Here is a 23281-nt window from a genome sequence, read left to right as displayed (position 1 = left end):
AGAAATGAACCAGAGAATGACTGCTACTATTTTGTTAAGTTAAAATTTGCACAATTTGAGTTCATATTCTTTTGGCCAGTGGAAGGTAGTGGGTATTAATAGATTAGTGTATTTTTATTGTTAATTTACACAAGTGTACCATTCTGCAAGCCCAACTGTCAAGTTTAAATTGGTCTGTGTAATTCTCAGTACACTTGGGATTGTTTAGCAAGTGTTGTTCAATCACTGAATCACAATTGTTTGTCAGAATGCTCTTACACATCCTAATGGTCTCCTTAAATTCTCTTCTCGTGCAGAATTGCATGTCATTCCCTATTACTTTGGTATCCTTGTGGAATGGCTTGAAGAAGGCAAGACTAACTTCTATGATCTTTTTTTTTAACATACCCAAATTCTGTACTATTCTTTATCTCTTGCTAGCGTGTACTAGATTTGGAAAAGGAGAACACATTGCTGAAGGATGAGAAAGACAAACTGAACCAGAGCATCAAGAATGAGTCGAAGGATGTAGCAGGTAAGAACTTATGGTAATGACAGCAAGTTCCTATGGTTTTGCTTGGCTCCTTTGAAGTACTGGTGGTTTAAAGACTTCAGGATGAGATATGATTATGATGATGTAATAGATAGGTCTGGTTCCACGAATATACTAAAACTATCAATTCAAATGTTTTGGATATCTCTACCTTATGAAACACGTGAATTTCTGTATAATTTGCTGTTAAACGTAGCCAGATCACTGCTTGCATTCACACCTTGATGTGCATTAAATAAACCTACCTGAGTCTTCAGGCAGTGATAAGCTCCTTGTTTCATCAAATTGTAGGATTTTTGTTCCCCATTTACTTAGTGTCTAGGTAATGCATAACTGACCCACAACACATACATGTTGAAACTCCCACTGAATGGCAGCTTCTCAAATCTGTTCCAAATGGGCTGCTGCTGGTCCAAATAATGCCCATTGGAGTTTTCGTGTTGAGTGTGAATAAACGCAGCAAACCCAGTATACAAGGAGCATGTGAATCTGATTAGCAACATTTTCTTTCTGCCTCAACCCATTGCCTATAACAGGATTGCACTGTATCTACAGAAAAACTCTCTCAGAAGACAGCAAAGGAAAGTGAGCTGGCAAAGAAGGAGTTGGAGGAAGAACGCTCTCGTTATCAAAACCTCCTGAAAGAGTATTCCCGTCTGGAGCAGCGCTATGACAATCTGCAGGAGGAGATAAATTTAATTAAGGTGATTTAAAAAGCTAAAGATTCTTTTACAACTATAACACATATTATGTAAATGTGCAATATAGAACACTGAGCATGGCTTACATATATTTCTGATATTACTGCAGTTCAGACCAGAAAATGCCCAGAAATGAGCATAATTGCTATCTCTGTTGCACTTTAAAAGTGGTCATCAGTGTCTTTGGTGAATAGTAGAAGCTCTCAGAAGTCATTCACATCATTTCCCATCTAGAAAGGCAATGGAAATACTGTCAGCAAAACAAGAAAACTTCTATTTCTGGCTCAGGACATTTAGTCATGCAGATCCAGCATGCACACGGTGAAAGAGAGAGACTACTAGCTTTGATAAGCTATTCTCATCAATTGCTCATAGGGAAAGTAAAATTGCAACATGGCAGCTTCTGGAAATCCAAAGGCTTGTAAATCCATGATGATTTTAGCTGCCAGTCCATCTGATTCACGAAGAACCTTCAGGGAAGGAAACTGCCATCCTTATTTGATTTGGTCTACATGTGACTCTTGGTCCACAGCAATGTGGTTGACTCTTAACTGCTGTCTGGGCAGTTAGGGATGGGCAATAAATGCTGGTCCAGCCAATAATGCCCACATCCTATGAATGAATAAAAATAACCTTGCAATCACCCCATCATGTCTCTGGAAGAAAGAGAGGTAGTTCTTTGCTTCTGGCAGGATGTCATGCTCATGTGGTGTACAAGTCCGAGATAGAACTACAACAATAAGACAAAATAATTGTGTGCTTATGACTTCCCACTGGGAGCCCAGGACATTGAATTGCCTCATGCTGAGTAGAGACATTATGAGAGCAAATTGTGACCAACTGTAGTCCTGTAAAAGTGTTTTAGAGCTTTTCGTCATTCCAGGAATATCTTCGAAGTAGAACAGGATGGGTCTATATCCATTGGAGTTTAGAAAAGTGAGCTCTAATCTTTTTGAAACATATAAGATCTTGTAGGGCCAGGATAGGGTGGATACTAGGCAGATGCCTCCACTTGTGTGAACGACAGAACATACGGTTTAGGAATTCGAGGTGGCCCTTGTAAGGTCAAAATATGGAGATTCATTTCCTTTGAGGGTCAGTTTAGAGTGGAATTTTCTTCCTCGGGACAGAGGGAAAAAGTGGAGCTGAAATTACAACCACACTTGCCAAAATCTTATTGAATGATGAAGCAAGGTCAAAGAGCCAAATGACCTTTTACTGCTCCTATGTTCCTGGATTCCAATATGGTTCTGTGATCTAACATCTGGAGTGGATACAAGATATGGACAACTGTGGAATACAAAGTGAGTCTTGCTAATCCAGTGCAAATATCTAGATTTCATGCTTCCAGAAGCATTGCTTACAATGCTCATCACCACTTCAGTTGTTTCAACAACAGAGCACAGTTAGAGGTGTTTCCAAGACTCGCAAATTCAGCAAGTCATGCCTTCCAGGTTGGAGATAAAATAAGAGTTGAGCCTATGTGAATAGGAAGAAAAAAATGACAGGTAAATACCCTCTGCTCAGTTTCTCACCTGAACCTGCTAATGAACCGAGTATTAATATATTGGGCCCCAGTCATTCTTTCCAATGATCGTTTTTCTGCTGTGATGCTAACAGTAAGTGTGGGGAGGCTATTAGTAGAAGATATCACAGCCAGCTTTATTTCTGGCCTCATTTTATATTCTTTTGGCTCTGGGAGGGGGAAAATTTTTATAATCAATATCTTCCTCCCTTGACCAAAGACACTCAGACCAGTTCTATTTGAAATTAACTAAGTATGCAGGCTAAGGTTTAATATACAATCCTCTGGTTTATATGGCTCAGTTTCAAATTGAGAGGTGACTTTATCTGTTGTCATTTCAAGAGCTCATCCATACAATACACATCCTTAAGACATGATCAATTCAGGCTGGAATGACAGAATTGTATGACATGTGGTACTATAAGATTGTGAAATTCAAACACACTTTCTACCAATTACTACTTAATTTCAAAATTATTGCAGCATACTCCGGGCCACAGGAGAAATCCCTCCAATCAAAGTAGTCTTGGATCAGATTCTAACTACCCTTCTGTCTCTACGTCTGAGGTTGGGGATACAGAGGATGCAGTGCAGCTGGTGGAGGTGAGAGAACATGTGACAGATTTACAATTCTATGATGTCATAACTTCACAGCCAAATAGTTGTAATCTAGCAGGAAACAATGAGAAAGCATTAATGTTCTATTTAAATATCATCAGACATGTAACAATGTTCTAATTGTAGATTCATATAGGAAAAGAAGAGGCTGTTTAGTCCACCATTCCTGCAACAGTTCTTTGAAAAACATGCCTAACTAGCGATATTCCCTGCTCTTTTCCCATAGTTTGGCAAATCCTTCCTTTTTAAATACGTAAACAACTTCTTTATGGAAGTTACTCCGCTTCCACCACCCTTTCAAACATTTCATTCCAGACCATAGCATGCTGAGATTCTGGTGAGCATGATAATATAAAAACACCAGAAGTCTGTAGTTGACTGTCTTCAGCCTTCCCTTTGCTTCTCAACACTAGCGGAGCTTGTATTGCAAACGTCTGGATCTGATCATTCATCAAATTATTTGTGAATTGTGATTGGGACAATTGTTTCTGGAATGTCACTTGATTCAGAATTCAATTTATGGAAAGTATTTCCTATTGTTTCAGAGGACTGTTTAATGAAAGAAATTGATAAACAAGATACCGCTCAAACTGACTCCGTCTAATAACAATGAACAGTGTTATGCCTCATTGGGGTAGAATGCTGGAAATGAAACCCTACCTTTCCCAGGTTCATCACAACAGTTAAAGAAATTTTTTAAATTTAGACAGAGTTCCATAATCTGCAAGTCATGCAGACATAAAGTCATAGAGAGATACAGCACGGAAACAGACCCATTGGTCCAACTTGTCCATGCTGACCAGCTATCCTAAACTGATCTAGTCCCATTTGCCAGCATTTGGTCCATATCCTTCTAAATTCTTCCTATTCATATCTCTATCTGGATGCCTTTTTAAATGTTGTAATTGTACCAGCCTCCACCGCTTCCTCTGGCAGCTCATTCCAGACATGCACCAACCTTTGCATGAAAAAATTATCCTTTAGGTCCCTTTTCTAAAATCATTCCCCTCTCCCCCTAAACCTAGATCTGGACTCCCCCACCCCCGGGAAAAGATCTTGCCTACCTATCCTATCCATGCACCTTTATAATTTTATAAATCTCTATAAAGTCACCCCTCACCGTCCGATGCTCCAGAGAAAACAGCCCCAACCTATTCAGTCTCTCCCTATAGCTCAAAGCCTCCAGCTCTGGCAACGTTCTTGTAAAAGTTTTCTGAACCCTTTCAAGTTTCGCAACATCCTTTCAATAGGATGGAGACCAGAACTGCACACATGGTGGACAAAAAACCTGAACCAGGTTTCTGTACTTAATAGGAATTACTCATTATTTTAAATAAATAAAATCAAACTTTTGATAAACAATTCTGAACCACGGACATATAACTCTACTAGTTAAAACTGTAGCCCCCTTATAATCATGACCTCCCCCAACACCCAACTTGCCCAACAACACATACAGACACAGACAGACAGAGTGGGACGGCAGTTCGGTGGTTCCTGTCCTCTGGGTTTGCTGACATGATTGTTGTGCTGATCAGAATTTTACAGAGATCTAATTGCTCCAGAGAAAAAACACTCAACCCCAAACTGGGCAGCTACCTCGAAGTCCAACACATAGTTGTTGGCAGGCGGACTGTCATCAATAAGTGGTCACTAGTCCACAAACCAATCACTTACTTGTTGTCAGCCAACATTTCATTCGTACACCCCTTGGCTCCAAGCCATCTGCAAATTGGGTTTCCGCTACTGATTGAATGAATGAGCAGCTGTGTAAACAGTGCTTACAATGAGTGTCAGGTTGCTTGATTTTAAAAAGTGCAGCAATCCTTCATAAATCCTTGGTTCTTAAAACAGTTATTTTCTCATGTCAGTCCACAATCAAAAATATGGGAAAGTAAAGCGATCTGGTCTTTACAACAGTTGTACGTGTGAATGTAACACCATGGGCTCAAATATATAATTGCTTATTGCATAATTACCTTAATGTAATGTGTGCTATTCCTCTAATATATTGATATTAATAATAAGTCATCGAGTTATGCAGCATGGAAACAGACCCTTAGGTCCAACTTGTCTGCGCTGACCAGATATCCAAAACTGATCTGTTCCCACTATGTGCCTACATTTGACCCATATCCCTCTAAACCCTTCCTATTCATATCCACATTCAGGTGCTTTTTAAATGTTGTAATTGTATCAGCCTCCTCCACTTCCTCTGGCAGCTTGTTCCAAAAATGCACCACGCTCTGCATGAAGAGGTTGCCCCTTGGTCCTCATGAGCCACATGGTATTACATGAAAAGTTGTCTGAATTGCTGGCATTTTAGATGTTTCTTTGTTTACAGGAAGCTGGCTTGGAGAATGCTGCCATGGACATGACTATATTCTTGAAACTACAGAAACGAGTGCGGGAACTGGAGCAGGAAAGAAAGTTACTGCGTGCAGAGATTGAACGAAAAGAAGCAGCAGAAACTAAAAAGGTGGTGCAATAATAAATGAATTCTGAAAAACCGTTTGTGCATGATCTCACTTGAACATGCAATTTTAAAAAAATTATGCACTTATTAACTATTAAATAATCGTTTGGTATTTCTCCCGTGAAGTGGTTACGATATTTATTTGGCTGTCCAGGTAATTACAATGTCTATTTAAGTACCTAATGTCAGTTGGACAGCAGTAAAAACACTAACTTTGATTTCCTTGAGCTATGTGGAGTACTCGGTGTCAGTCATTGTACGTTAATGTGGGTGGATAACTGATGTTGCCAAGATCATGTTAATTATGTTGTGTCCTCGTCATCAAATAACTTGCCAATTCTCTGGTCTAAGGTCATATGTTTTTTAAAAAAAAATGCCACCTGGATGGAGTGAGGTACTGAAAAGTGCTTCTGTCTATTATGAAATAGATCCTAAAATAAGTCCATATTTTCAGGAGAAAATTTAGGAAGAAAATGCTAAGTATCAAGATGTTTTTTTCAGATTTTACTTTCCATCCTGTTGGTGTATGACAGTAACACTATGCTCTTTGTGTGCAGGCAAATGAATACAATAGCATCCCGGAGAATGAACAAGCAGCAGATTTGGCTTATGACAGTTTAAAGGTACGAGATGAACCAATTAAGATATTGATTACAGAGTAAGCTGTTGAAAAAATATTTCCCACTCAATGAGTAAACCAGCAAAATCTACAAGTGATAGATCCAGCGACCTTTCTTTGGGTTGACCTAACCCACTGATTAATTTTCTTTAAAAAAAAGGTAGATTGTCTTTTAATGCAATAAAATTAATGGAAAAGGTAATTTCCAGTTCGAGACTGATTTAATATGCACATGATCTTTCTCACTTTGTGGAAAGTTGAAAATTTCAGTACTCCATTTTGCCCATTTAATTGATATTCTTCATCTGCAGATATGAACAACACTTCTTTATCTGTATCCAAATTATTGGTACACAGTAGCTAGAACTAAAACCTTTTGAGAACTAACTTCAACCTCTCCGAACAACTTCACTGTTATTCTACAGTGGGATGTGGGCATTGCTGGAAGGTCAGCTTGTGTTTCCCATCCCTGATTGATCTTGGAATGTAGTGGTGAGCAACTGCCTTGAATCACTGCATTTCTGGGGACAGTTAAGTGTCAAACGCATACTCTGTGGGTCTAGAGTCTAATGACAGATTTCCTTCACTAATAGACATTAGTGACCAGATATCTCCTTTCATGAAAGATGATGCTAATTTCAAAGTCACTGAGATGAACTTTGATTTCCATATTTATTCATTCATTGAATTTAAGTTCCACCAGTTACCCTTTTTGTTTTACATTCAATCGCAGGATATGGGTATCATTGACACTATGGGAAGGGTGTGTCAGTGGAAGGCAGTTATTTGTTGTCCATCTCTAATTGCTTTCAAGAATGTGGTGACGAGCTGTTAAGTTGAACAGCTGCAGTCTGTGGCAGTGGGTACTTCCCACAATGCTGTTAGGTTGCATGATCCTGGATTTTATCCCAGTGACAGGGATGCGGATCCAAGTCCGGACAGTGTGGATTTGTAGATGGTGGTGTTCTTATGCATCCACTGCCCTTATCCTTCTAGGTCTTAGAGTTTGCGAGTGTGGAAGATGCTGTCGATCGAGTCTTGGTGAGTTACTGCAGTGCATCTTGCAGATGGTACAAACTGTTGCCATTCAGCATTGGTGGTGGAGGGAGTTTGAAGGTGCATGGGGTGTTAATCAAGTCTCTGGGATGGTGTTGGGTTTCTTGAATGTTGTTGGAGCTGCATCCATGCAGGCAAGTGCAGAATATTCCTCCACATTCCTAACTTGTGCCTTGCAAATGGTGGACAGGCTTTGGAGAGTCTCGCAGTGAGTTAGCACTGACTTCCCAGCCTCAAGGCCTGTTCTTGTGGCCAAAGTCATTTTTAAAAAAAAGCAAAAAACCACAGATGCTGGAAATCAGAAATAAAAATAGATATTGCTGAAAAAACTTAGCAGATCTAGTAGCATCTGTGGAGAGAAAAAGACCCATCTAATCCATCCTCCCCATCCTGGCAGAGCTCACTTCACTTTGAACAATTTCTCCTTTAAGTCCTCTCACTTTCTTCAGGTGAAAAGGGTGTCTATAGGCCCAGTTCTGCCTGTCTCTTTGTGGGGTATGTAGAATATTCCTTGCTTCAGTCATGGTCTGGTCCCATCCCGCCCATGACTCTTCCTCCGGTACATCGATTACATCATAGATGCTGCTTCCATCTGTCACCCAGAATTGGAAAAGGTTGTTAATTGTGACTGTTCTGATGATGCCAGTGTCGACAAGGGACCCTCTGAAATGTCCACCTTCTTCCTCAACCAAGGATTCCCCATCGACTGCACTTTGGCTCTCAACCCATCTCTTCCCTCCCACAACAACGATAGGGCCCCTTCATCCTCACCTATATCCCACCAGCATCCACATTCAAAGGATCATTGGCTGCCATTTCTGCCACCTGTAGCAGGGTGCCATCACATATTTTCAGTTGCCCTAATATAGGAAATATGTTATTAAAGTTAAGAGGGTACAGAAAAGAATGACAAGTGTGTTGCCGGGTCTGCAGGGTTTGAGTTATAGGAGGAGGCTGATTAGGTTGGGATTTTTCTCCCTGCAGCATCAGAGGCTGAATGGTGACCTTAATGAGGTTTATAAAGTCATGAGAGGCACGGATAGAGTGAATAGTCTAGGTCATTTTCCTAGAGTGGAAAGCCCAAAACTAGAGGGCATAGGTTAAAGGTAAGAGGGGAAAGATTTAAAAAGGACTTCAGTGTAATGTTTTCCGCACAGGGAGTGGTGCGAGTATGGAGCGAGCTGCCAGAGGAAGTGGTGAAGGCGGATATAGTTACAATACTCAAAAGGCATCTGGATGGGACCATTCCCTCTGGGACACCTTGGTACACTCCCCCTCCTCCTCCAATCTCAACACCACCTAACATCCCACAGCACTTTCCCATGCAATTGCAGAGATTTAACACCTGATCATTTATTTCCTTCCTCCTCACTACCCAAGGCCCACACACACTTTCCAGGTGAAGCAGCAATTTACTGGCAGTTTACTCCATCTAGTCTACTGTGTTTGAGCACAATGTGGTCTCCACATACTCTGGAAGAGTAACACCCCAATTTTCACTTTGGTAACCGTGCAGCCTTTGGGACTGAATGTTGGGTTCAACAATTTTAGTCAGCAGTCACATGACACCAGGTTTTCGTCCAACAGGTTTATTTGAAATGACAAGCTTTCAGAGTGCTGCTCCTTTGTTAGGTCACTTCACCTGATGATCTGGTGTCATGTGACTTCTGACTTTGTTTCTCCAGTCCAATACCTCCACGTCACGAGAATTTTAAGGCCTGACCACTTTCTCCATGTCCCCAATCCAACCCCCAAATGCCATGCCTTGTCATCACATGGGCTGCCCTCACAAATAACCCGTTGTCAGCTACTAACAGTCTTCATTAGCAGCTATTCGTTTCCAGGCTGACCTTTACCCATCTCTTTGTTTGCCTGTTTATCTTTTCTCTGGGCTCCAGCTCCACCTATCATTTGCTTTTTTTTCCCTCTCCTTCAGCATATATACCAATCTTTTCTTCGCTAAATCAATTCTGAAGGGCCACTGGACCCAAAACCCCAACTTTGCTTTCTCTCTGCATATGCTGCCAGACTGTTGAGTTTTTCCAGAAATTTCTGTTTTTGTTGCAGTAATTCTCACCTCACCTCTGGAGTTCAGCTCATTTATTCATCTTTGGATAGAGGCTGTAATGAGATCAGGAGTTGCATGGCCTTGGTGAAAACCAAATTGTTAGTCAGCAGATAATCGCTGAACAAGTACTTGCCACTGTTGATTATGCTTTCCATCACTTTGCTGATGCTTAAGAATAGGTTGATAGGATAATAATTGGTCTCATTCTGTTTGTCCTGCTTTTTGCGCACAGGACATATCTGCAATTTTCCACATTCTGTTTGCCAGAATTGTCCATTCTGGACCAGCTTGGTTTGAGGGGTAGCTAATTCTGTAGTTCAAATCTTCACTATTATGACAAGGATTTTGTCTGGGTCCATAACCTTAGCATTATTGAGTACCTTAAGCAACACAAATTCCCAGCTCGGCGAACAGAACCACAACAGTACCTTAAGCAATTTTGTGATACCATATGGAGTGAATCAAAATGGCTGAAGATAAATATCTATGGTGCTGGAGACCACAGGAGGATGCCAAGAACGATCATCTACTTGGCACTTCTGGTTGAAGATCTCTGTAAACGCTCAGCTTTGTCTTTTGTATTGATGTTAATGGATTTCCTTCACATGGAGGGTGGAGGTATTCATGGAGCTAGGAGAAAGTGAGGACTGCAGATGCTGGAGATCCGAGCTGAAAAATGCGTTGCTAGAAAAGCGCAGCAGGTCACGCAGCATCCAAGGAGCAGGAGAATCGACGTTTCGGGCATAAGCCCTTCTTCAGGAATGCCCGAAACATCGATTCTCCTGCTCCTTGAATGCTGCCTGACCTGCTGTGCTTTTCTAGCAACACATTTTTCAGTATTCATGGAGCTTTTTGTCTATATTTGTTCAAGGGATGTGGGTGTTGCTGGCTGGGCCAACATTTATTGCCCATCCAAAATTGCTCAGAGGGCGGTTAAGAGTCAGTTCCCTGCTGTCTTCATGGGATTTAAGCCAGTATCCTCGGGCCATTAGCCTGAGCTGCTGGATTATTGGTCCACTTACTAAAATTGTGCACCATCACACTCTCTAATTCTTATCGCCCATTTTACTAATTCTAAATGATTGGTAGTATAGTTTGCTATGCTTCCACTAGTTCCTTACCCCTCAACTTTATTTTGTAATTTTACATGAGATGTGTTGTTAAACATCTTCCTATGGTCCATAAACACTGCATCCACTACACTTTACCTACCTAATCTCTGATATTTCCTGAAGGATAGCAGCAAATTGTCATTTGATGACCATGACCGGCATTCCTGCGATGGTGCAAGCCTGCATGGGCAACGTGAGCAAGAACCTACCATGTAGGGACGATGGTTATAAAGGGTTTGGATTCAGGGCTACAATTACAGGCAGTTGACCATTTGTACGACATTATTGAGATTGTTTGTTTATTAAGGAGCAGCAGTTAAAATGCGAAAACAGCTAAATAGACAGGGAACTGCAAGTATGACAGTTGAAGGTGCTTTGCATACACCGGACTGAATGTTTGGCACAGAATATTGTTGATCTCAACAGCTTGTGAAGTCAGAGTCTGGCTGTCTAGCCAGAATGCAGAGACTTGTTAATGTACTTCAGTTCTATAGTGTGATATTTTGCGATCATCTGTTTGAACATTTCTAATCAATGAATGCAGAGAAGATCCAAAGATGTCAGAATGGTCACCTCCCTCTCTGTCCATCTTCCAGTGGAGATCATTGATTCATCCCAAACATTTACATAGAGAAGGTATACAAGTGATATTCCTATCAATTTGGGAATGTCAATATGAACATGCTAGTGTGGGATAATCCAGGACTACTCTGTGAAATATCTTCTTCATTAAACAATTGATGTGGTTGACACACATCCTAGATGATTTCTTTGTTATGGTTACTCACACCATATTTTATATTTTATGATTAGGTGCCCAGCTCTCCTTTCACCCATTGGAACAGTTACTGTAACTGTGCTTTTGTATAGAATGCTGGTCTAGTTGACTTCAAAACTGGCATCAGTGCTGGCACCCTATGCCACTTTGTTAGATGCATGACCATGTTTGGCTGCCACACTCTTGACCAAGTGCCAGACGTCACATGAAAATTTCACCCATAATTCCAGGAATCACCGCAATTTACTCATGTCCACCATAGAATCCCAGGATTTTAATTGTCTCAGCTTCCTCTTAGCTTTTCTTATTCTGCCATTAACATAATTTTCTCCTTTGGGAGAAGGTTTGTTATTATTCTCTTAAGTTTTTAATTGATTTACAGCAAGTTTTCCATGGCATCCTGAAAGCATTGAGCTTTTTTTTCTAATAGAATAGCCTCATTCTCAAGTTTGGCAGTATCAAAACTATCAATGTTGATCTACAGTTGATAACTTGAATAGTACAGCTTGTTTAATGCAGCAGGAAATTCTGAGATGTGCTACAGTCATTGCTCTGTCAGAAGTTGTCACAGACAAATGAGGAGATAGCCACTGCATTAACCAAAACAAAATAAAATTCAGATGCTGGAGATCAGAAACAAAGTCAGAAATCACTGGTGAACTTCAGGTCTGGCAGCATCTGTGAAGAGAAAACAGAATTATTGTTTCAAGCCCGCTGACCCTTCTTCAGACATGAAAACTTGTTCAAAGGACTGATTTGCACAAAGGATATAAATGGGGAGTGAATCCCCAAGCACGTTAGAGACATTAATGACAACTATAGAGAGTAGGAGAAGGACAAATGGCCAGAACTGAAGGAGTCTACAGTCTCTTGAAGATAAATGGGGGAAGTATATTAGAATTTTTGTAGGAGTTTATAGATTTTGAGTCTATACATTGTGTCTGTAAGTTGGACAAAATCCTTGCAAGCACTTTTTTTTTCAGATGGTATAGTCTTTGTTAACACTCCCTCCATGAGGGAGAGTGTTATTTTTGGGTATGGCTCATGAGTAATGACAGACTTCGGTTTCTTGCTCAAGAGTCAAAGCTTCACGAAAGAGCCCAGTCATTGAGGGCTGACTTTGTATCGTGGAAGGTATCATTGGTAATCTAAACCATCAACAAGCCATTTCTAGCAGGAGTAAGAATGATTGATTGTGATTTTCACCCCCTTCAAGTCTAAAAAACAGTGCAAGAAAACTATGGATGAAAGATTGTGAAAAATAACGGGAGTAAACCATTCAAAAAAGTCCAAATCTTTTAACTTTATCTGTCTACCTTGCTTCCAAACCCCTTAATAACCTAGATGAAGCCTATCATTCTCAGTTGTGAAGTCTTCAATTTCCGTAGTTTCTACACACAACATGTAGATTCTCTAGTTGAATTAATTTATTGTTTTGTGACATTTTCCAATTCCTTACACAGCGACAAGAGCTAGAATCTGAAAACAAGAAGCTGAAGAATGAACTCAATGAGCTAAGAAAAGCAATAGCAGAGAAGGCAATCGGGGAGAATCCAACTAATGATGAGGAAAATGCATACAGTGTACTGCTAAATCAGCTGAGGGCTGCCAGTGAGGAGCTAGAGGTGCGCAAGGAGGAGGTTCTCTTGTTGAGAACTCAAATTGTTGATGCTGCTCATCAGAAGGAAGTGGTGGGAAACATGGTAATATACTTGCTATTAATATAACTTCTCTTTTCTTCGTTCATTTGATTTGTCTTCCCCATTTATGAATTTCACACATTATTTACAAAATCACAGCATATTACAGCACCACAAGTTGTGTGCATTCTAGACTGCAACAATTCACTACATAACAAAATAAAGTCCTTCTGCTACATCTAATTTTTAACCAATCACTTCAAGTCTGTTTCTTCTAGTTATCTAAACTTCTGCAATTATGAATAGTTTTCCATTATAAAACTTCTGCAAAATTTCTTTTTAACTTGTCTAAAAACCTGATTCTCAAGTTTCTCCACATTACTGAAGTCCCTTGTACCAATTCAGTAAATCAGTAGTCAACCAAGGAGTTCTTCTCTTTTGTTATGATCCTATTTGTGATCCTGTCAAATTTATATTACAGTCTGACTGGGGACAAGAAACTTATCTTCAAGTGGACAAAATGTGAAATTCATACACTTAAGTGAAACCATTAGATTCCATAATTTGAGCAAACAACAGTAAGCTTGACTGCACAAAGTTAAACAATAATGCAGTTGCCAATATACATGAAAGCTACATTTTAACAACTAGAATTAGCTTCAGGTAAATCTGGGTAACAGACAAGCTGTGGTTGAACACTTGACAGAGCACATCAAATAGGAAATACAGAGAAGGTAGATCCTGTGAATTTCTCAGTAATGCTGCCACCACCACCACCAATAGTGACACTGTCATCACATCTCATTATTAGTGCCATGACACCACTGTCTCTCCAGAATTTGCTGCTTTAAGCTAGAGGGAATCCTGTTGCCCTTGCAACTTTGAATGGAAGAATGTCATTTTTAATTGGATGGCACTATTCTGCTGTGGCGGCTAATTGGCTGCTTAGGAGAAAATCGCGTGAGTAATTGCACCAGGTGGGAAAACAACTTTCTAATCCTCATTTGAGCCTAACTGGGGGTTTTAATGCTGGCAGGAAAGTCCTGCCCACAGTGTTTTGGCAATTGTAGCCTTCGTGGATCTGGTCATCTTTGTCGATCCTTTCCAAATGAAGTGCACATTTTAGTGAGAATATTCCAGCAAACTTGGTCATGTCAAACATGTGATTTCATTTTTGGATTGCAGGATAATGTGACTGAGAAATATGAATGGAAACGAAGTGATGAAAACACAGAGAAAGATGATGTCATTGAGGCTTACAATGGTATTTGTGAGACTAACAGGTAGGTTGGTGTTGGTTCAATCTATATTGTCTCTTCCTGTCTCCACTCTGGTTTTTCTTTAAGGTCCAGAGGTTTACTTATTTTATATCAACTCTCCAGAAGTATTCTCTTATCCCAGCAGGGACAAACTAGAATAATTTGTTGTGGGTTTGCTCTCCACAGAAGTGTGACTGCCATAACATATTGGTGTCCCTACAGTGTTACTTTTTACTCCATTGTGAATAGAACAGAGGCCCATGGAATGATGTTAGTTCTCTTTGATGTACAAATTCTTAAGTGAATTGGATTTCAGAACTTGGAAGCAATTCCCAGCCTGTAGTGCAAAGCTCCTCATAACATGTACTGTACTAAAAATATGGAGTCACTCCGAATTACAGATAGCAATCTGGGCTATAAATCCTTGTTGGTTTTGTCTTTCCCATCTATTAGGCCCCAAAGATGCAATGACAAACTGTAGTACTCTCATAGCTCTTACTGCTACTTTTAATGGAGATAACTAACCCTATAAATTGAATCAAACCTTGTTGGTGCTACAGTTTATATTACACTGCTGCATGGATGGAAGAGGTGATTTTCAAACGGTGATCAAAAAGCCCTTGATTTTTCAGAGAGGGGCCCTATCCGGAGATGCTGCCATTCAAATTGTTTATTCAACTAATAGTTTTCCTGACTTGGGAATGTGTTGTTATCTGGGACTAGGTTTTAATTTTGGGTTGGATGAAAGTGGCTGCAAAAGTGGCATTTTCATTAGCAGGGTGCTGGCTGCAGTGGAGCCAGCCAACAACAGAATGGTTGCAGTTTTAAAGATAGCTTATGTAAATTGTTGTTAAAACAAAGGCCTGCTTGAGTGCCCAGTTATTATTAAAGCAGTATGGACCTCTTGCCATTTCCCATCACACTCCAAACCATGGGGGAGGAAGCCATGAGGAATGGATGGAAGGCCACAATGGGAATGGATAGGATCTTTTGATCATACTTTTCAAAACGGCTCTCTCATCTAGACTGTGGCTCGTGATCCCTCTGAAGGGCTGGTTGGAGCCCCCAGCCAGGTTGAGATTGCATGCCAGCTGTCCCAATCAACACACAGGCTGAAAAGACACTGCAGGAAATTGGAAGCCCAGGAAGAGGGTTTGAGAATGTTCTTTCCACCCCTCCAAGCAATCTCCCAACTTCATGGAAATTCATCCCAGATTGCCAAAGCTTTTCACATTGTACACATCAGGCCAAAAACAAGGGTGTCAAATTTCAAATGATCAAAGCAATTTTTTTTTAACTGTTTTGTTTTCATTCATGGAATATAGATGTTGCTGACCAGGTCCATCCCTAATTGCCCATGATGGAATTTTTAAAAAGATGGAGTGTTACTGGAAAGGGTAGTCAGGGACCAGGTTTTCATCTTGGTTTGGGTGAAAGTGGCTGCTTTTTAATAAGATGGTCAGGAGCCACTGCCTTGAACTGCTACAGTATGTGGTGGGTAGGTACACCAACAGTGCTGACTTTGGGTGATAAGAGTTTGACTCAGTGACAACAAAGGAACAATTAATGTAGTTCTAAATCAGGATAATATGTGACTTTGTGGGGTACTTGCAGGTGGTGTAGTCTTGTATCTATCTGTCCTTCCAGGTTATAGTAGTCCAGCTTTAGAAGGTGCTACTGAAATTACGTTGACTCGCTGCAGTGAATTGGCATTAGAGGGAGTAAATTTTAACGATGATGAATGTTGTGCCAAAACAAACAGGCTGCTTTGTCCCAGATTGTTGTTTGAACTGCAGTTTTCCAGGCAAGTGGGAGTATTCCAACAACGCTCCTTGTGGACTGGCTTTGGGAAGTTAGGGGCTCGGTTAGTTGCCACAGAATTCCCATAACCCAGCTGTTCTAGTCACCTTTTTATATGGCTAGTTCGGTCCACATTCTGGTCAGTGTAAACCCAAAGATGATAGTGTAGGATTTAGCATTGGTAATACCATTGAATGTCAAGGTGTGACGGAAGATTCTCTCTCTTGAGGGGATAGTACTTGCTTAGCACTCAGTTGGCAAGTAACATGCATTTATACATCAGCTCAAATCTGAAAATTGTCCAGGTCTCTCATATGCACAGGGCCCGAGGAGTTAGAAACTATGCCAAACATTATTCAGCACACCCATTTTTAAACCTCATGGAAGGTCATCGACAAATAACCTGGGATGATTGGGCTTAGGACACTGACCTGAATTTTTGCAGTGATGTGCTGTGACTGAGATGATTGATTTCCAGCTACCAAAACCATCCTCCTTCATTTTAGGTATGATCTCAAACTAGATTATTCCCTCCTGTTATGCATTGTCTCCCATACTTGGTTAAATACTGCCTTGATGACTTGGGCAGTCACTTTTCCGCTTACCTTTAGAGTTCAGCTCTTTTGTCTGTGTTTTGGATGAATGCTACAATGAGGTCAAGAGCTGAATGGCTCTCGCAGAAATCAAACTGGGCATCCCCATGTTTTTACTTCTCTCTTTGAATGGAGCATTTAAATAAGATTTGTCAAATCTGCTAATATAAGCATAAATTGCTTGCGTTTGGAACTAAATCTCTCCAGTACACATGTATAGAAAGTAGAGCATTACTGCACAGTACACGCCCTCCGGCCCTCGATGTTGCGCTGACCTGTGGAACCAACCTGAAGCTCATCTATCCTACACTGTTCCATTTTCATCCACATGTCTATCCAATGACCATTTATATGCACTTAAAATTGGTGAGTTTACTACTGTTGCAGGTAGTGTTTCCACACCCCTACTACTCTGAGTAAAGAAACTACCTCTGACATCTGTCCTAAATCTATTACCCCTTAATTTAAAGCTATGTCCCCTTGTGCTAGCCATCACCATCCAAGGAAAAAGGCGCTCACTGTCGACTCTATCTAACCCTCTGATTATCTTGTATGTATCAATTAAAGTCACCTCTCACCACCTCTCTAATGAAGAAAACCTCAAGTCCCTCAGCCTTTCTTCATAAGGCCTTCCCTCCATACCAGGCAACATCCAGTAAATCTCTGTGAACCCTCTCCAAAGCTTCCACGTTGTTCCTATAATGCGGTGACAAGAACAGTACGCAATACTCCAAGTGTAACCACACCAGAGTTTTGTACGGCCACAGTATGACTTCATGGCTCCGAAACTCAATCTCTCTACCAATAAAAGCTAACACGCCGTATGTCTTCTTAACAAACTTATCAATCTGGGTGGCAACTTTCAGGGATCTATGTACATGGACACCGAGATCTCTTTGCTCATCTACACTACCAAGAATCTTGCCATTAGCCCAGTACGCTGTATTCCTGTTGCTCCTTCCAAAGTGAATCACCTCGCACTTTTTCACATTAAACTCCATTTAAACTGTGACCCCTGAGCCCATGTCTGCAGCTTATTTATGTCTCTCTGTAACCTGCAAACATTCTTCAGCACTATCCACAACACTACTGACCTTAGTATCATCCGCAAATTTACTAACCCATCCTTCTATGCCATCATCTAGATCATTTATAAAAATGACAAACAGCAGTGGCCCCAAAACAGATCCTTGCGGTACACTTAACTGTACTCCAGGATGAATATTTCCCATCAACTGCCACCCTCTAGCCTCTTTCAAATAGCCAACTTCTGATCCAAACCATTAAATCACCCTCAATCCCATGCCTACATATTTTGTGCAATAGCCTACCTGTGGAACTTTATCAAGTGTTTTACTGAAATCTATATACACCATATCAACCAGTTTACCCTCCTCTACCTGTTTGGACATGAACTCAAAGAACTCTAAGGTTTGTGAGGCATGACCTTCCCTTCACAAAACTGTTGGCTATCCCTCATCAACTTATTCCTCTCCAGGTGATTATACATCCTTTCTCTTATAACCTTTTCCAACACTTTACCCACAATCAAAGTAAGACTCATTGGTCTATAATTACCATGGTTGTCTGTACTCCCTCCCTTGAACAAGGGGACAACATTTGTTATCCTCCAGTCTTCTGGCACTATTCCTGTAGGCAATGATGACTTAAAGATCAAAGTCAAAGGCTCTGAAATCTCCTCGCTGGCTGCCTGGAGAATTCTAAGATAAATTGCGTCCAGCCCAGGGGACGTATCTATTTTCACACTTTCCAGAATTGCTAACATCTCCTCCTTGTGAACCTCAATCCCGTCTGGTCTAGTAGCCTGTATCTCCATATTCTCCTCGACAACATTGTCTTTTCCTGTGTGAATACTGACGAAAAATATTCATTTAGCATTTCCCCTATCTCCTCGGACTCCATGCACAACTTCCCACTACTGTCTTGATTGGCCATAATCTTAGCTGAAAATGTGTTGCTGGAAAAGCGCAGCAGGTCAGGCAGCATCCAAGGAGCAGGAGAATCGACGTTTCTTGCATGAGCCCTTCTTCAGGAATTCCTGAAGAAGGGCTCATGCCGGAAACGTCGATTCTCCTGCTCCTTGGATGCTGCCTGACCTGCTGCGCTTTTCCAGCAACACATTTTCAGCTCTGATCTCCAGCATCTGCAGTCCTCACTTTCTCCTGGCCATAATCTTACCCTAGTTCTTTTATTCCTGACCTATCTATAGAAAGTTCAGGGTTTTCCTTGATCCTATCTGCTGATGACTTCGCATGTCCCCTCCTCACTCTTCTTAGCTCCCTCTTTAGGTCTTTCCTGGCTAACTTGTAACTCAAGTACCTTAACTGAGCCTTCACATCTCATACTAACATAAGGCTTCTCCTTCCTCTTGACAAGAAATTCAACTTCTTTAGTAAACATTATAGTTGTTTCTCAGTTTTTGATGGAATCAAACTCTCAACTGTTGTCCTTTGTGCTGTGATATTGTGGCATAGCAATGCAGAATATTAAGGCTGATATATTGATACTTTAATCTTATTATAACAAGGTTTTTGTTAATTCACACACTGGGCAGCAATGCGGAAATCGCCATGCAGGGCATCAATAAAATGGACATTTGAGAAAATCTGTTGCGCGCACAATGGGCATTAAAGGGAATTTTGTTGGCAAGCATTTTTGACAGAAAGGAAAGGGGATGGGAGGGGTAGACACCTTAATAGAGTAGTACATTTGATAACAATCGAGTAATTGAAGGAGAGGAAAGATCTAGCATGCTGATACATACCCTTACTTTCTATGTTCACTCTGTCTTTGTTCTTTCTGAATGACTGACTTCTTTCTCTCCCTTTTGCTCCTGCTTCCTTTCTTCTGTCATTCACTTCCAGCCAGGCTGAGGACTGGCGATACCTCAATGAAGATGGCGAACTAGGCCTAGCATATCAAGGCCTAAAAGAAGTTGCCAGGTCAAATGTTTATTTGTTTTTTGTTTTAAATGAGTACAAGATTTAAGTGTGTTGGAAAGAGTTTGATTCTCACCTGGTGCTATGAAGATAAATACATGGCATTTTTGAATGAATTTGGGATGTTTTGAAAACTTTACACCTCAATCTTATTATTCAGCTTTTAAAGGCCATTCAACAAACACGAGGGTTAAGGTTCATATTGTTAACAGTTCATTCTTTTTGGGTGGTCCTAATCCCCACAGGATTTGAAAATATATTTAAATATTTTTAAAGATTAGATTACTTAGTGTTGGCATTTATTACTGTGGAACTGAGCTATCTGGTCTATTCAATAATGAGTACATGATTATCCTAAGAACGTTCCTGAATATTGTGCATTGGCAGTATAGGCTAAGAGGAGAATTGACTTCATTTGTAGTGCCTTTTCTTTTATACATTCATGGGACGAGGGCATCATTGGCTTGGCCAGTATTTATTGCCAGTCCCTAATTGCCCAGAGGACTGTTAAGAGTCAACCACATTGCTGTGGGTCTGGAGTCACATGTAGGCCAGACCACCGTTTTCTTCCTTAAAGGATATTAGACTCTTAACTCCTGATTTTTATTGAATTTGTATTTCACTATCAGCAGTAGTTGGATTCGAACCTAGGTCCCCAGATGTTACTAGGGTCTCTGGATTAACAGTCTAGTGATAATATCACCAGGCTGTCACCTTCTCCCGAAGACTGTTCATTTAAATTTTCTAAGGTCATGCATGAAAACTAATTAGTTCGGCAAAGTGCCATAACGTTGATAAGACAGCAATGTCAAACTTTCAGGTTCAGAACAGTCCCAAAGTGTAGTTGCATTGAACTCAATGTCTGTTTCTCTCTCCATAGGAACTGTCAGATATACTGAGTTTCTCTAACATTTTCTGTTTATAATTTATATCACCAACATCCACAATACTTTTCCTATATACCGTTTATATATGATAACACATATTAGTATTGTAATGGTAAATTATTACTTTACTTCTATATGTAAAATAAGAATGGGTGGTCCTCCAAGCTAGAGAACACAAACACATTACAGTATAGTGAAACAAAAATCTTTTCCTTTTTGATGGTGAAGTAGCGTTTTAAGAAACAAACTTCTTAGCCAGCATTTCCAGCTGCTATTATCTAATTTTGTGCTGTTGCATTACAGGCTGCTGGAGGCACAGTTGCAGTCTCAGATCAGACAACATGAGGAAGAAGTGGGAAGAATGCAGAATCATATTGAGGTTCTGAAGGAGGATTTGGAAAAGCAACAGCAGGTCCTCACACAGACACTACAGATGTCTCCAGAAGCACGCATTGAGTATAATGTGCAGCAGGAGATCACACGCCTCACCAATGAGAATCTGGTAAGATGGTCAGTGCTGACAATTAAGACAGGATGAGCTTCAGGTGTATGCTTACATTTGAATAGACCATAGTGTACATTGTTATATTATTACACCAAATAGCTTCTATTTCAATTCTGCTGCAGTGGGCAATATCCTTAGCATTCCCTAAGATGAAGGTCAACAGAGTGATTTTTTTTTTTAATTATCAAAAAATAAAATAAACTGAGAAATCATTTTTATAATAAAAAGTAACTTTTTCAGAGCCCTTTATTATTGATGGATTAAAACTGTTAGCTCCTCCTCCTCCTGTGCTTTCAATTGCTGGAAATAAGTAAAAGAGAGAAATCTCAATTTTGTCAATACCTCACTGTGAAGCATGCCATAAATAGTGTGTGTCACAATGGAGTGGATCAGCGAGTCCGAAAATAAGTTTTATAATAAAATCCAAAGAAACCAATAACTTAACATTTCTGTCTTCTCAGATATGTCTGTAGTTAGCTTTGGAAATAATTAAAGATTACTCTCTGCACCTGTAATAGCTTGAGTCAGTGACAGCTTTTTCAATATCAGGATTGGTAAGTTTAGGAATTACAGAATGGCTTGTGTAGACATAGAAACATAGAAGATAGCAGCAGGAGTAGGCCATTTGATCCCTTGAGCCTGCTTAATATGACCATGGCTGATCATCAAGCCCAACATCCTAATCTTGCTCTCCCACCATATCTCTTTATCCTGTTTAGCCAAAAGAGCTTTCTCTACCTCTTTCATCAAAACACACTGTTTCGGCCTCCACCACTTTGTGTGGTAGTGAATACCACAGGCTCATCACTCTCTGGGTGAAGAAATTTCTCAATCCTACAAGATTTACCTCTTATGCTTAAACTGTGACCCCTGGATCTGGACTCACCCACCATTTGAAACATCCTTCCTGCATCTAACCTGCCTATTCCTGTTATTTCATAGAAGCCTATAAAATTCTACCCATTCTCAACTTCAGTGAATACAATCTTAACTGACTCACACCAGTAGGCATCACAGACGTGGTTGCAGGGGGTTCAGCACTGGCAGTTAAACATCCAAGGAATTACAACTTATTGAAAAGACAGGGAGGTGGGCAGAGGGGGCAGGGTTGCCTTGTTAGTTAAGAATGAAATTAAATCTAAGGTACTGAATGACAGAGGGTCAGATGATGTGGAGTCCGTGTGGGTGGAGTTAAGGAACCACAAAGGCAAAATAAAATGGGTATTACGTACATACCTCCTAACAGTGGGGATGACCAGGGATTCAAGATGTACCGGGAAATAGATAGGGCATGTCAGAAAGGCAAGGTCACGGTGATCATGGGCGACTTCAATATGCAGGTGGACTGGGTGAAGAATGTTGCCGGTGGATCTAAAGAAAGGGAATTCATGGAATGCTTACAGGATGGCTTTTTGGAACAGCTTGTGATGGAGCCCACAAGAGAGCAGGCTATTCTGGTCTTAGTGCCAGAATGAGCCAGACTTGAAAAAAGATCTTAAAGTAAGGAACACTTAGGAGGCAGCAATCATAATGTGGTAGAGTTTAGTCTGCAGTTTGAAAGAGAAAAGGCAAAATCAGATGTAATGTTTTAGTGAGCTACTGGCATGGATTGAGGGTTGGCTGTCTGACAGAAGGCAGAGAGTTGGAATAAAAGGCTCTTTTTCAGAATGGCAGACGGTGACAAATGGTGTCATAGAATCATAGAAACATACAGCATGGAAACAGACCCTTCAGTCCAACTCGTCCAGGCTGACCAGATATCCCAACCCAATCTAGTCCCACCTGCCAGCACCCGGTCCATATCCCTCCACCTTCCTATTCATATACCCATCCAGATGGCTTTTAAATGTTGCAACTGTACCAGCCTCCACTGCTTCCTCTGGCAGCTCATCCCACACACGTACCACCCTCTGTGTGAAAAGATTGTCCCTTAGGTCTCTTTTATATCTTTTCCCTCTCACCCTAAACCTATGCCCTCTAGTTCTGGACTTTCTCCCCTCTCTTTCCCCCCCCCCCCAGGGAAAAGGTTTTGTCTATTTATCCCATTCAAGCCCCTCATAATTTTGTAAACCTCTATACGGTCACCCCTCAACCTCTGATGCTCCAGGGAAAACAGCCCTAGCCTATTCAACTTCTCCCTATAGCTCAAATC

The 23281-nt window shown here is 40.7% G+C and overlaps 1 protein-coding gene across 1 annotated transcript in view; it reads left to right on the top strand.

The window, feature by feature from the left end:
• myo5b (myosin VB) overlaps positions 1-23281 on the top strand; it is a 265930-nt gene that overhangs the window by 213258 nt on the left and 29391 nt on the right. The window contains exons 23-31 of the mRNA XM_043674299.1: positions 421-514; positions 1088-1236; positions 3242-3361; positions 5721-5855; positions 6410-6475; positions 12949-13188; positions 14311-14408; positions 19663-19740; positions 20928-21126. Of these exons, the coding sequence (XP_043530234.1) occupies positions 421-514; positions 1088-1236; positions 3242-3361; positions 5721-5855; positions 6410-6475; positions 12949-13188; positions 14311-14408; positions 19663-19740; positions 20928-21126 (1179 nt within the window). The remainder of the gene's footprint in view (positions 1-420; positions 515-1087; positions 1237-3241; positions 3362-5720; positions 5856-6409; positions 6476-12948; positions 13189-14310; positions 14409-19662; positions 19741-20927; positions 21127-23281) is intronic.

Source organism: Chiloscyllium plagiosum, chromosome 1 (genome assembly GCF_004010195.1).
Source record: "Chiloscyllium plagiosum isolate BGI_BamShark_2017 chromosome 1, ASM401019v2, whole genome shotgun sequence".
Lineage (NCBI taxonomy): Eukaryota > Metazoa > Chordata > Chondrichthyes > Orectolobiformes > Hemiscylliidae > Chiloscyllium > Chiloscyllium plagiosum.
This window is presented reverse-complemented; position numbering and strand designations above follow the sequence as displayed.